We start from the raw sequence: 13,465 nt of genomic DNA, 5'->3' as shown, positions 1-13,465 counted from the left end.
GCGAGAGGCGGGTGTGCGAGAGGTGCGCGTGTTCTGTGCGCACACGCGCGGAGATGCGTCAGTTTGCTTTTTGATTACATTGCTTTCACCAGCGTTGGTTCGGTTGCACATAGAGAATAACGTCTTTATTTCGGAATTACCACTCTTAATAAATACACTTGCATATGAAGTAAATCATATCCCAATGCATTTACTGGGGCACTGGAGATTTTTACTGGGGCACGTGCCCCAGTGAATTGGGTCTAGCGACGCCTCTGGCGCTAACCCACTAGGCTATTGCGCCGACGGCAACAGTTTTAATCGCACGTACTTACACTTGTGAAATGGGGGAAGAAACTGATTCATGATCCACTGATCCATATTCTGACAGTCTTTACTGATCCTTCCTTTTACAAACCGATGAAGTCTTCTTTTTAAGCATGTAATTTCCAGAAGCACTCGAACTGCTCAAGGCTGGGCTATATTGCTGAGGTTTCATCTTTAATTAGACTGTCAATGATATCCATCTGCACAGCGTGACTTCATTCGACCGGTGTTTGTGTGCGTCTGTGTGTGTGTGGGGGGGCTTTTTTTCTCTGTTAGTGGGCGGGGCCGCAGGTTTCAAATGTCCCGGGTTTGCTCGCGCAACTACTTGTGTTTCGTAGCCGCGTCATCACGAAACACCTAATGACTCGTTATCAAGACGACTCGTTTGAAGCACTGAGTCGACTCTTTTATAGATGAATCAATAGTTTTAAACACTGTACACTTTCAGATTTAAGCCTTAGCTGGATATTTCACTTCACTTAGAGCTATGTTACACACTACATGGAAGGTCAATTTCAAAAACCCATAATATGGGCTCTTTAATGGATCAGTAAATAATAAATGATGAAACTGATTGCATTTATAGGCGACATACTTACCAGGTTTTATGACAAGATTTGATAATTTTTCTCATGCTAGAATTGACATATAACAGACAATATAAATGTATTTTCATAACAACATCAAAGTAAAAATAAATCTATTACTGAGGGAATTAACTTGATAAGTGAAAAGATTGCATACTTCCTTGATAAATAGCTTACTCCTATTCTTAATAATTTATTTTTAAACTAAAAAAGTAGCTCAGTATTGAAATATGAACATTTGGACACATGCCCAATACTGTAATGGTCTTAAATAACAACGTGCAATGTTGATATTTTCATATGGAAATTTTGCAAAGTATCCCATTTATTCAAAGGTAAACCGGAACTAAAAATACACTGCATTGCCGACATCAAAGAGCTTAATCACCATAATCATGATTATAAGCTCATTGCTAAAAGGGTAAAGTGAAGCAACGCCATTGTGAAAAGGGTCAAATTTTCAAAAAATAAATTCCGTTTACTTTGGACTCATTACTCCGTTTATGTTCGTTTTAATTCTCCATCTTTAGTTAAATACAGGAAAACAGATGAGCTCGTTTTTTTGTGCCTACAGAAACAGAATCACGAAATACAATTTTTCGTTTTCACAATGGAATAATCGAATGTAGCAGCGAGTTTTACTGCAGTGTAGCGCCCCTTCAGCTTCAATAAAGGAGGCAGTTTTTGACGGGTGCGTTTGAATTGTATACTTGCATGCAATAAACAACTTCGTAGCCAAAGTCTTCGTTGTCACAGCTCTTTAAGCATCAAACTCTGATGCCACATACTTCTTTGAACATTTGCACCATAGTAAAACTACAAAGAAACTAAACAAAAACTTAAACCTTAACAAAACATTTAACATTCAGATAAAACAATGAATAAACGAAAATGCCTCGCTTTGCTTATCCAAGGGTTACTAAAGGTAAAAGCTTACAGCATTCTTCTGAGCTGTACCTGTGAGCCCCTGAACATATTGGCTTACCCCTACCGCATCAAATTCCATTTTTTTCCTTTATAAGAGATCATTTTATCAGTAAGTGACAATTTTGTTCCCTATGACTAATAGAAACTTTTATTTATTCACAAATATTTTATGCAATACTCCAGTATTACACAGAATTCTAATTTGCACCCTTTGATGGAACACGCAACTGCAAGGCTACAATCCCAAATGTACAATCCTAAATCTCAGAAAGCCTTCCCATTGGAATAGTTATAGTTGCTAAAGGTGGACCAACAGAATGTAATAACTATGTATTAACATTGGGATGGCATTAAAATAAGAGGCCTATAGCAATGGCATTATATTTTTAATAATTGTCTTTCACTACTTTGTCTGATGAATACATGGTGACATTACTGTCCAGAACAACACTATGGTAAATTCTGTACAATTCAGCATGGACCATGATGGAAAACAAGAGCAAATATAAACAAACAATACCAAAGGTTTCCAAATCTTTTATTTAATACAAAATGACTTCTGTACTACTACTTTGACTTCTGGGTCTGTGCTTGTGCCTTCAAGACTTTGACAACGATCTTCTGCTCTTCAATGAGGAAAGCCCGCTTGATCCTGTAAAGTAATGCACATAGATTTGGGTCAAGCACTCATACAAAAGCATTTCAAACTAACAATATTTTACCATTCTAAACCTAGCAAAGGATTTAGGAATGTATGCAGTCTCCCTTTGCATTGAACTTAGAGCGTATTACATTCAGAGATGTTGTTCATATTCACGCAGCTACATTAGACACTAACAAAAGTTTAAAAGATATCGTAGCGGTCCACCTTTTTAATGTATCTGCATCAAATCTAATCTAAAACAAATTTATTATAGTCTCAAATCTCAGTCATCTGCAAATAAAATCTAATCCCTGACTGGGAGTAGGGCTGCACGATTCTGGTTAAAATGTGAATCATGATTTATTTATTTTTTTACTTAAAATGAAGATCACGATTCTTTAGATGTAAAATAAAGGTTAATATGAGTAGGCTATTTATATTGTTACATGGATCATACCATCACGTGGAATTATAAGGTTCCATCTGCGTTCTGAATGATTTTGAGATATTGAGCTTTTAAAGTTTTTGCAATCCATATAGCAAACAGTATGTGTGCAACATTTGTTTTTTTTTTGTTTGTTTGTTTTTTTAAGTCTTAAAAAGTAAACAATAAGTTGTCATTTAATACAAATGTCAATAACTCAATTTTGACAAAAATGTCAGATAGAACCTTATAATTCTAAGGTGACGATATGGTAAAACAACAATAATAATATTAGGCCTATGTGTAGGTCTACTGTTGCTTAAAATGCTCAATTTTGTATAGTCATTATGGTGGACTTGAACAGACTTTCAATATGTTCTGTTTGTTAATTCACAGTAAAATGATGACATCAGAATACAACTATTCATAATTATAAAAGTTGAATTATTACGTTAAAGATGTGCTTGTCATCCGTCATTGACAGCATTATTAGACTCTGTTTTCACTGGTAAAATCAGACATTTGTCATTATCAGATTTCTTCTTTCATTATATAAGCTAGAGTAGCTATACTGACACTGTAAAACATTTATTTTCATGCACAACACTCGGTGTTCCCTATGAAAGAAAAAAACATATCAAATGCTTGTCATAATTATAACCGTAAAACGCATTATAATCATTTAGATGTGCGGCCAGTTTCATTTTCACTTCCTAGTGCAGCTCATGGCTGCAGTCACACACACGTAAATCATTCTTTCAGCGCGGCTCTCAAACGATCGCTCTGTGCAACAAACTGAACTTTATTTACAACTTAACTACTTATTCACAGCCTATGCAGGTTCTGTTCACTAAAGTTGCCGTTATTGGCATGCTGCGTGCACGCGTTCTCGGCAGTAAACAAACAGTCTCGCGGTCAGCTCACGTGTGATTTTGCGGCCACGAATACATCAATACATGAAGACAGAAATGACATTTCTGGGTAAATTATAACTTATAAATACAGTGTGACACTTTTAACGACATTTGAAGGTGTCAAATGTTGCTGTGAACACTTGTTCGAGCACCTTTAAGCTTCTCTCCTGACCTTGAAAATATAATTGGCTGAATCGTAGAAAAAGCTGAATTAAGATCGTGTGTAGGGTCGAATCGAGATCTTTTTTCGATTAATCATGCACCCCTTACTGGGAGATGCTATAACCTCTCTCAACCGTGCTCTTGTTTAAGGGCATGACTCACAACTGGTTTGGGGGGTGGTGAGGGGGATAAAGCTGTGCTTACTCAATCGGTTAATAAGCCTGTCACACAAATGGCCCGTATCCACTGAGTGGTACGGTACGGTTCGGTTTGGTACGCTTTTATAGCCGTTTCCACTGTCAAAAAGCGTACCGAACCGTACCGTACCACTTTTTCAGCACCCTTTCGAAAGGGTACCAAAGACGAGAAAGGGTACCAAAAGGCGGAGCTAGACGCGCAGCTGAACGCTATTGGTTTACAGAGATACGTCAGTCGCTTACGCAACAAGCCAGAATGAAAACATAAAACCCGCCATGTTTGAAAAACACAGCGAGAGATTTTAGCGGAATTATAAATACATATAACGAGCCATGGTCGATCTGGGCTCAAACAAACCTTGTCGTCTTCTTGATGGACAGCCACAAATCCAAGAAGAAGAGCAGATTTACCCTGTGCCCCGTAGTTTTTTTACGAGGCAGTCTGAGGCGCGAGCGGTTTCGCTTTCTTGCTAGCGTTCGCGCGCGTCTCTAACATTATATCTGAAATAACAAACTTCTTGAGCTGATGATAATTACCTGCGCTTGATTATTGATGTGCTTTTAAAACCCGATCCTGTCAGACACTGACAAATGCGAGAGTGAAGCGCGAAGAAACAAAGGAGAAGCCGGAAAAAAAGGAGCACATCATTTCTTCAGCAAACATGAACAAAATGCCATGTATAACTAACTTATTATCTTCACATTTTGGACTATTATGAACTCAGACTGACGGAATTACTGTCTAACAGAGGCTACGTGTGCTGCGGAAGATTACAGACACAGATGAGAGGTTTTCACTGACTAGGCTATAATTTGTATTGTTTTGAACCTAAATACGGACGAAAATGTCTGCTGTGTGTATTTCTTCTGTAGTTGGTAACATTTCGGAGACTGCAAGGGGCTGTATGCGTCTATACATGATCATTTATTTAGTTATTTAATATAATTACAGACGTTACAGTAGGCTGTTTCGCACTATCATTGATCTGCAGTTATAATCAACTCATGTTCATTGAAAAATTACTAATAAACATTTATACACAAGCATTTATGTGTATGAAGCATCTGTTTTGTGAGAAGTGCTTTTCATATGATATGTAAGTGACCTGTACAGCTTTATTGTAGACATTTCCTCGAGCGAGAATGACGTCGACTGAAACTGTCTGTCATACACCACGCCCACCAAAAGGGTACCCTTGTTAGTGGAAACGCAAGCCTGATAAAGGTGACCCGTACCAAACCGAACCAAACCGTACCGTACCGGTCAGTGGAAACGAGCCAAAAGAGGACAGTCTTCTGGTGTCGTGTTGAAGCTTATTGCTGTGTGAAAGAACCTCTCAATCAGCTGATTCTAAATCCCCTAAAAGATACATTAAGCAAATGCGGCAAAGGCTAATAAGGGAATTGCCAAGTCAAGTTTTTGCACTATTTGAGAGGAAACTTGAGCATTCAGAGCAAATCTTGAAGTATATGGATGAATTTCAATTTTCTGTTGCTGGAAGATATGCACGAGTTGAACGAATTGAGGAAATGAATCAGAAATGGAAACCATTTTCAAAAAGTACAAGCCAGAGCTATAGAAGCAGAAGAACTCATAACTGATTGAAGAATGGAATATAGTGATGCCAACAGAACCAATTCAAGAGGACTTATTGCCTGGATGCGACAGAGGATTTTTTTTATTAGCTATAAACAGGAAATGAAGTGCTTTGTGACAACGCACTTGTGAACGTGTGCTTGAACTCAGCAGACCGCAACTTGTGGAATTGCCATCGACAATCCAGTGAACATTGTGTTGAGGGGAAGATGAACTGGCCTTAACACAACACTTTCTCAGCCCAAATTTCACATCCTTTTTAGCGGGTAAGAAAACAGACGCAGCAGACTGTGGAGAACACATGGCAGAAAATCTTAGGTGCTGCCCATCTCTCCTCTAAAAGCATAGTGTCCTAGGATTCCCCCTTTTTTGGTGGCGGGGAAGTGGATCTAGACTTTGCAGCCACTGCCACGAATGACTGCTTTCCCCATGGATTAGCGCTTTAAGCGGGGGGAGGCCACCTGCTCTTTGCTGTGGGTTTTTTGTGGTCTGGACTAGAGCTGCATGATTAATCGAAAAAAGATAGCGACCTCGATTCAACCCCCAAGACGATCTTAATCCAGCATTACTACGATTCTGCCAATCATATTTTCAAGTTCAGGAGAGAAGCAAAGGTGGCCGCACAAGTCTTCACATTGTTTTACATTCGTTGCTTACCAACATGGACTCCTCTGAATGGTGTTGAAAGTCACATAATGCATTTATAAGGTATAATTCACCCAAACATGTCATTTGTCTTCATGTAATATCAGGGTACCCCCAGGATCCTCCAAATGAAATTCAAGGCTTTTAAAGACCTTTTTAATACCATTTCAAATGAAATTCAATGCCAACTTCATACCCATTCTTTCTAACAGAAGCATGAGGGGAAAAATGTCAAATCTGTATAAAGTTTGAACCCTAGGAAATAATTATGGTGTGCTACTTAAGTGGGCTACTTGAATTAAATAAAACATTTTAATTCAATTTTTAGTTATATTGAATACATGTGCAACAGTGTGGTCGTCCACCCAGTAGCGAATATGAACGACCAACTGAAGGTCAAACATGACCACAAACCTGTTGGGCTTATTGACCTGGTCAGTCATTCCTTTATAAAAGGAGCCAATCCAAATTTAGTAATATGCAGTTTTGTTGCTTTCTGCACAAGAATGTAACTGCAACCTGAGTCAAGAAACATGGTTTTGAAAACCTCTGTAAATGTTCTCATTCAATGTGTAAGAGTGGTGCTCAGAGATCGTTTCAAGGACCCACATCACATCTGCCTGCAGAGTTGGCGTTGAGCCACAGTAAGATGTTTCTTGGCTGTGGTGGCAGTGTTGGGCAAGCTACTTGAAAAATGTAGTGAGCAAAGCTATAGCTTCTCTACTTAATATATAGCTTAACTACACTAAAAGCTACCCTCTTGGAAATGTAGCAAGCTAAGCTAAAAGCTACTTGGCAAAGGTAGCATGCATAGCTACATCTAAGATATTTTTGCAATTTTCATTTTTAAATCAAAGCAACTTAAATCATATCTTCGTGATCAATAAAACGGTCTATGAAACATTTGAGGCAGAATAGTTCAGTTATTTACTGTAAATAATATGCTGTACTAAAACACATTATAGTATATAACAGCTAAAACAAAAAATCCAATAAGACCAGGTGTTACACATTTAAAATACTATAGTAATTTATTGTAAAGGGAAATACTTTGCAATAAGCATTATATTGTATATATATTTACAACTCTTCTTTAATGAAATACACTACAAAATGTAGTATCATTAATAACTATCATGAATAGTAATTGCCATAGTTTACTACAGTTCTCTCTCTCTCTTTATATATATATATATATATATATATATATATATATATATATATATATATATATATATATATATATATATATATATATATATATATAAATAAATAAATAAAAGCATTTGTAAAAAGCATAGTTTGGGAACCAGTTGATCTAAAAAGCTAATCCATTCTTTTTACCATTCAATTTACTATTTACAAATAATGCAATGGTGTACATAAGTTACCTGTCTCGTACACATTTGGCACACATGGAACCACCATAGGCTCGGCTGACATGCTTCTTGGTTTTTGAAAGCCTCATAAGAACCTGGGGTCTCACAGCACGAATCTATTAAGCAATAAAAGCAAATTTCAATCAGATGTAAACAAACTAATTAGACTTTGTATTAAAGCTTTACACCAGTAAAATACACAAGTAAAATCTGGCAATACAATTTGATATAACTACTAGATATGAGGATTCCAAGAGGACAAATAGGTATTGGGTTTAACACATCAAATCTTGATTCACTTACTGACTCACTGTCATATACAACTTTGTGCTCTTAATGTCATTACACAGAGATATAATATTCTATTTATTTATTTACTGGGGGTTGAGAAAATAAAAATTAGTAACTTTAATTTCATGGTATTGAAGATACACAAATTATTTGCTTCAAAAAAAAAAAAAAAAAAAAAAAAAAAAAAAAAGAGAACTCAAGTTGCATAGCTCAAATTCCAAAATACCTCGTAGCCCTTTAAATAGAAAATACATTTGTTATAGGCTATATGTTCATTTACCAAAAAAAAAAACATTTAATTAATATTTTTTAAAAACTATGAAAAAAAAGTTCCAGAATGTTACAGGGTAGTCTTTCAAGAAAAAAATTTATAGTAATAAACTAATATTTAAAATGTTCCCTCATGGTTATTTTTGGCTATTTAATATAACTTGCAACTACCCGTAAAATCTGAATGATTTTAATTCCAAGCTGCATCACAAAATACAAATAGATAGTTCACCCAAAACGTGTCATTCTTTACTCACCCTTCACTATTCAAACCTGTTTCTGATTCTCATATTTGGTCACAAGGTTTAAAAAAAAAAAAAGCATAAAATGCTTCAAAATATTTTTTTCCGTGCAACAGATTTAAAAAAAAAAAAAAAGTTTAAATGAGTAAATATTGGGCGCATTCTCATTTTTTGGGTAGCTGCCCCTTTATTCATTTGTAACTTAAAAAAAAAAAAAAAGCTGCCTGACAGTTGTTTATCAAATTTGCAGTTGTTGAATAATAGTAAAAGGTAGACAAATTATTAGCTTTGACAGTCATTAAGTGTATTATATCTTTCACAATCATGCACTTTCCACAGACGCGCACTTACATAATTTAAAAACGAACAGTTATTTGCAGTCTGACCTACTAATGCATGTTAATCTTAATATTAAGTAATTGCATAAAGATATGCTATTTTAAATTTCGCACAGCTTATGCCTCATGATGTGAACATGATGTGAAACTGCTTATTTACTAACCAAAAGACCTATTAAAAATCCTATTAAACTGCAAGCTACAGTTCTGAGGCAAGATATAAATTAATTAATTAACAAGATATAAATAATTTTTAATCATCCCTAAGTAAATCTCATGTTTTAGAAAAAGCATAGATACTTTAAGTTATTATTTGGTCCTGATAAAATTAAATGTGGCATGTGATTGCTAACTGAACGGATTAGAATGAGATTAGGCTGCTGTTAAAGATATTTTAAATATAAAGTATATTAAAAGTATATATAATAGCTCAGGCTATTTCTTTATCTGAACCTTCATGTCAGTGTGATGTCTGAGTGATTGGCTAGCGTGTGTGCACTTTAGTGCCATGCATTGAAACACTTCACTATTAGGGAGGTAATTGCCTTTTGTGGCTTTTCTCAAGTAAAAAAGTGGATTTCTTATGACATTTCAGCTGCACAGCACATAGTTACCCAATTAGTGAGTGAATTTAAAGCTATTTAAATATATTTTTCCTCCCACTTAGATTGCACATTGGGCAGATGGATAGACTTTTGTAGCCCGACTGGAAAAAGGAATGCCCCAGGACACCGAGCTAGCAATTTTGTGATCATCAATTCAATTCTTATAACTGCATCTAGTAAAAATGGAGACCACCTTTTTTCTAATTTCAGTCTATTTGGCAAAGAAATGTATAGGGCTATTTAGGAATGCATTGATTGTCAAACTAATTTGCATCAAAATATCATTGAAAAATTATATTGCAATACATTTATTGTAAACCCTACCCATCTAAAACAATACATGGTTAAGGTGGAGTAACTAAGTGGGCTCTAATAATCAGTCAGAACTAATGATGAGCTCAGACGGAGAATTCAGCACTAGCATGCGTTTTACACACACATACGCAAATATATATTGTAGAGATCGTGCAAGACGGTGCAGTGCTGAAATACTGTTAAATTATATGAATCACTTACTCCACGCAGTCTGCCGGGGCAAATTCCGCAAGCTGATTTGGGTGACTTGCCAGTCTTCTTCGTGTACAGGTACACAATGCGGTTACCCGGAGTACGGGACCTACGACCGAAAGCAGCCGTTAAGTGCAATTCTTGAGATTTGATCATTAGGGAACATTACATGAAAATCTTGTACATCAAATCGCACTCACAGTCTGGTCTTATTTGACGCAGTGTTGTAGGAAAGTCTACGGCGATATGTCAGGCGCTGCACCATCTTGACCTGTAAAAAAACAACTTAGAACTCATGTTCATGCTTAGCAGCGTTTAACTTTACTTGATTAATTGTTTTACACGTTCGCGCGTTGCTAAACTAATACTAGTACAACCAGAGCCTGCTGCGTTCCTTTAACTTCAGCGCCACCGCGTCAACTCAAAACGGCCCCAAACTTACGTTTTAGGCTACATAATTACTTAATATTACTACGGTATCTTCTGGTCGACTGTAAACTTTTTACATAACTCTGTTAATCATACATTTATTCTTTAACACCAACAGATGACGACAGATAGACAGAGTCTAGTTTTAAGCGCAAAACGCTATACGCCATACCTTTTAACACACCACACGGAAAAGGAAGTACGAAAGACGGGGTGAAGGTTCAAGATCTGACTGCAACGGAAGTAATTCTTCTTCTTCTTCTTCTTCTTCTAAGTTTTTTTTTTTGACGAATTGCATTCTTTGTGCATATCGCCACCTACTGTGGTAGTTCTGCAACCAGATTCTGTGGTTTTTCTGCCCCAATCCCACAGACCTCAGAGTCCAGGCGCCGGTTGACGCTGCGTGTTCAGCTCCTCCCCCCTGCACACTGAACTCCTTAATCTGTAGACTTGTAACAGAGCACTTATTTTATTTACTTACATGACTTATATTTTAGTTATATTATTATTAGTTATATATTATTTTATTATATCCTTTTATCTAATCCTGCATTATATAAAAAATTATTAGAGTCCTGTATCCTATACGATCATAATTAAACTCATACCCCAATAGGTATCCTATATCTTTATCTTCCTTTCCTTTCTCCTTAAGATATTCAATTAGTTCCTTTCTTTCTTCTCTATATTTTAAACATTCATATATTACATGCTCGATTGTTTCTTTAACATCACAAGATTCACATAATCCATTCTCATGTATAACAATTAAAAACAATGAATCATTTAGTCCGGTATGCCCCAGTCTCAGTCTGGTAATTATCCCCTCTTCCTTCCTATTCCTTCCATGAATAACTTTAGTGTCTACATTCTTTTGATTTTATATAGATTTATTCCCTTCAAATCTGTATTGCATACTCCTTGCCAATGTATTGTCACATTTTTCTTAATAATACTTTTAATTTCTCCTTTACTTAATGGAACATTAATATCTATTTCTTTTAGTCGCATTTTTGGCTAATTCACTTTCATTTCCCACCACCCCTGTATGTGCTGGAATCCAACAAAACCCAACTACAATTCCTTTCCTTTGGATTCTCCATATTAATGTAAATACTTCATTCATTAAATCTTCTCTAGATGACGGATGACTGGCTAATGATTTTAATACTGAAGCAGAATCTAAGCAAATCACAACTCTGTCTGGTGTCACTTCCTCTACCCACATAAGTCCCACAATGATAGCAACCATTTCAACAGAATATATTGACAGTTCCGATGTTGTTCTTTTTTTATAAATACTTCCAAATCAGGAACACACACTCCTATTCCTGTCACACCCTTATCTGGGTCTTTAGATCCATCAGTATACATTTGTGTACTACTCCCATAAAATTGTCCAACTATATGCTTATATACATTTTGTTTAAGTGTTCCTGATTCCTTCCATTCATTTCTTTTATCCAAGACCTCAAGATTGATTTCAACTTCAGGTATTATCCATAGGGGGACTTCACTCCATACTAGGCTTTTATTACCCACTATATCAAATACTTGGTGTTTTTTTGCTTTATTATGTATATTCCATCCAAATCCTCTTCCTCTATTACTTGTATACTCCCAACAATCCATTAAAGTTTCTTTTACAGTGTTCTCTCCAGCATAGCTTTTAATAGATGTCCAAAACGCCAGCGCCAATTTCTCCCTACGCAGATATAATGGTAATGCATTTGTTTCAACAATTAAAGCATTAACCGGTGTTGATTTTACAGCTCCTATACACATTCGAAGTGCTCTATATTGAATTCTATCAAGTCTTTTTAAAATAGTCTTTGATGCTGCCGCATATATCATACACCCATAATCAAAAGCCTGATACACTGTGAGCATTAATGATCTCTCTGCTCCCCAATCTTTGCCCGCTATTGCCCTCATTGCATTTAAAGTTTTCCTACACTTCTTTTCCACTTCCTCAACATGCTTTTTCCATGTGTACCTGCTATCCAACCAAATCCCTAGATATTTAAATTCTTTAACCTCTTCTAATGATTTCCCATATATTGATAATTTAATGTCAGCTGATATCTAATTTTTCCTACTAAAGATCACATAACACGACTTACTGATTGATATTTTGACTCTCCAAAAATTACTCCCACCTTTCTACCTTATCTATCGCAGCTTGTATATTTTTAAGTACTTGCTTTAGGTTTCTTCCTCGCTTCCATATAGCTCCATCGTCAGCGTAAAGAGCACTTCCTATCCCAGGTCCTAAGTCTTTGAAAATATCATTAATCATTATGTTAAAAAGCAATGGACTAATAGTACTGCCTTGAGGAATACCGTTTCTGCATTAAAAGATGAAGAATGAGTATTTCCCACTTGAACCATAAATGTTCTATCATTCAGAAATTGTTTTATCGAGTTATATAATTTTCTTTCTATGTTCATTTTATCAACTTTAGCTAACAATCCTTTTAGCCAAACTTTATCATATGCTTTTTCAATATCAAAGTACACGACTACCATAAACTATTTCATGTTAAATGCCTTTTCTATTTCATTAGTGACTTTACTTAATGCATCTATAGTTAATCGTCCTCTTCTAAAACCACACTGATATTTGCTATATTTTTCCTTTTTCTCCAAATCATAATTAATTCTATTAATTATCATTTTTTCCATTAATTTACCTAAATTTGATGTCAATGCTATCGGGCTGTAATTTTCCGGTTTTGTAGGATCTTTCATTAGTTTTTGAATAGGAATTACAATTGCTTGTTTCCACATTTTTAAGATAACTCCTTCTTTCCATATTCTGTTGTATAGTTTAAGAATCAATAAAATAACTTTTTCTGATAGATGTTTAATCATTATATAGCTTACCCCGTCTCCACCTGGGGCAGTATTGGCACATTTCCCCAGTGCTCTTTTCAACTCTGAAGCTGTAAAATCTTCATCCAAACAACTATTTCATTTATTTTATTATGCATAATATTTGG

The 13,465-nt window shown here is 35.7% G+C and overlaps 1 protein-coding gene across 2 annotated transcripts; it reads right to left on the bottom strand.

Moving 5' to 3' along the window:
- Window positions 1-2,341: 2,341 nt before the first annotated feature.
- rpl34 (ribosomal protein L34) lies at window positions 2,342-10,664 on the bottom strand. 2 transcript variants are annotated; one of them, XM_056462240.1, is made up of 5 exons: window positions 10,636-10,664; window positions 10,235-10,305; window positions 10,044-10,143; window positions 7,794-7,897; window positions 2,342-2,472 (listed from the first exon to the last, which is right to left on the bottom strand). In XM_056462240.1, the coding sequence occupies exons 2-5, from the start codon at window positions 10,297-10,299 to the stop codon at window positions 2,388-2,390; spliced, it is 354 nt and encodes a 117-aa protein (XP_056318215.1). In that variant the 5' UTR covers window positions 10,300-10,305; window positions 10,636-10,664; the 3' UTR covers window positions 2,342-2,387. The 2 variants fall into 2 exon arrangements, with proteins under 2 accessions (XP_056318215.1, XP_056318214.1); XM_056462239.1 differs by lacking the exon at window positions 10,636-10,664 and having other exon boundaries at window positions 10,235-10,343.
- Window positions 10,665-13,465: the final 2,801 nt, after the last annotated feature.

The sequence above is a fragment of the Danio aesculapii genome, chromosome 7, assembly GCF_903798145.1.
Source record: "Danio aesculapii chromosome 7, fDanAes4.1, whole genome shotgun sequence".
In the NCBI taxonomy this organism is placed as follows: Eukaryota; Metazoa; Chordata; class Actinopteri; order Cypriniformes; family Danionidae; genus Danio; species Danio aesculapii.
Note: the sequence above shows the minus strand (reverse complement) of the source record. Positions and strands in the feature narration are given on the sequence as shown.

Bases quoted from the DNA above. Each gene is read 5' to 3' on its own strand.
- rpl34 (XM_056462240.1), bottom strand. From the start codon at position 10,299: ATGGTGCAGCGCCTGACATATCGCCGTAGACTTTCCTACAACACTGCG. The intron at 10,144-10,234 runs GTGAGTGCGATT...TTTCGGTCGTAG, and splicing joins GCGTCAAATAAGACCAGACT to GTCCCGTACTCCGGGTAACC. The intron at 2,473-7,793 runs GTAACTTATGTA...ATTACTTTACAG, and splicing joins GCCAAATGTGTACGAGACAG to GATCAAGCGGGCTTTCCTCA.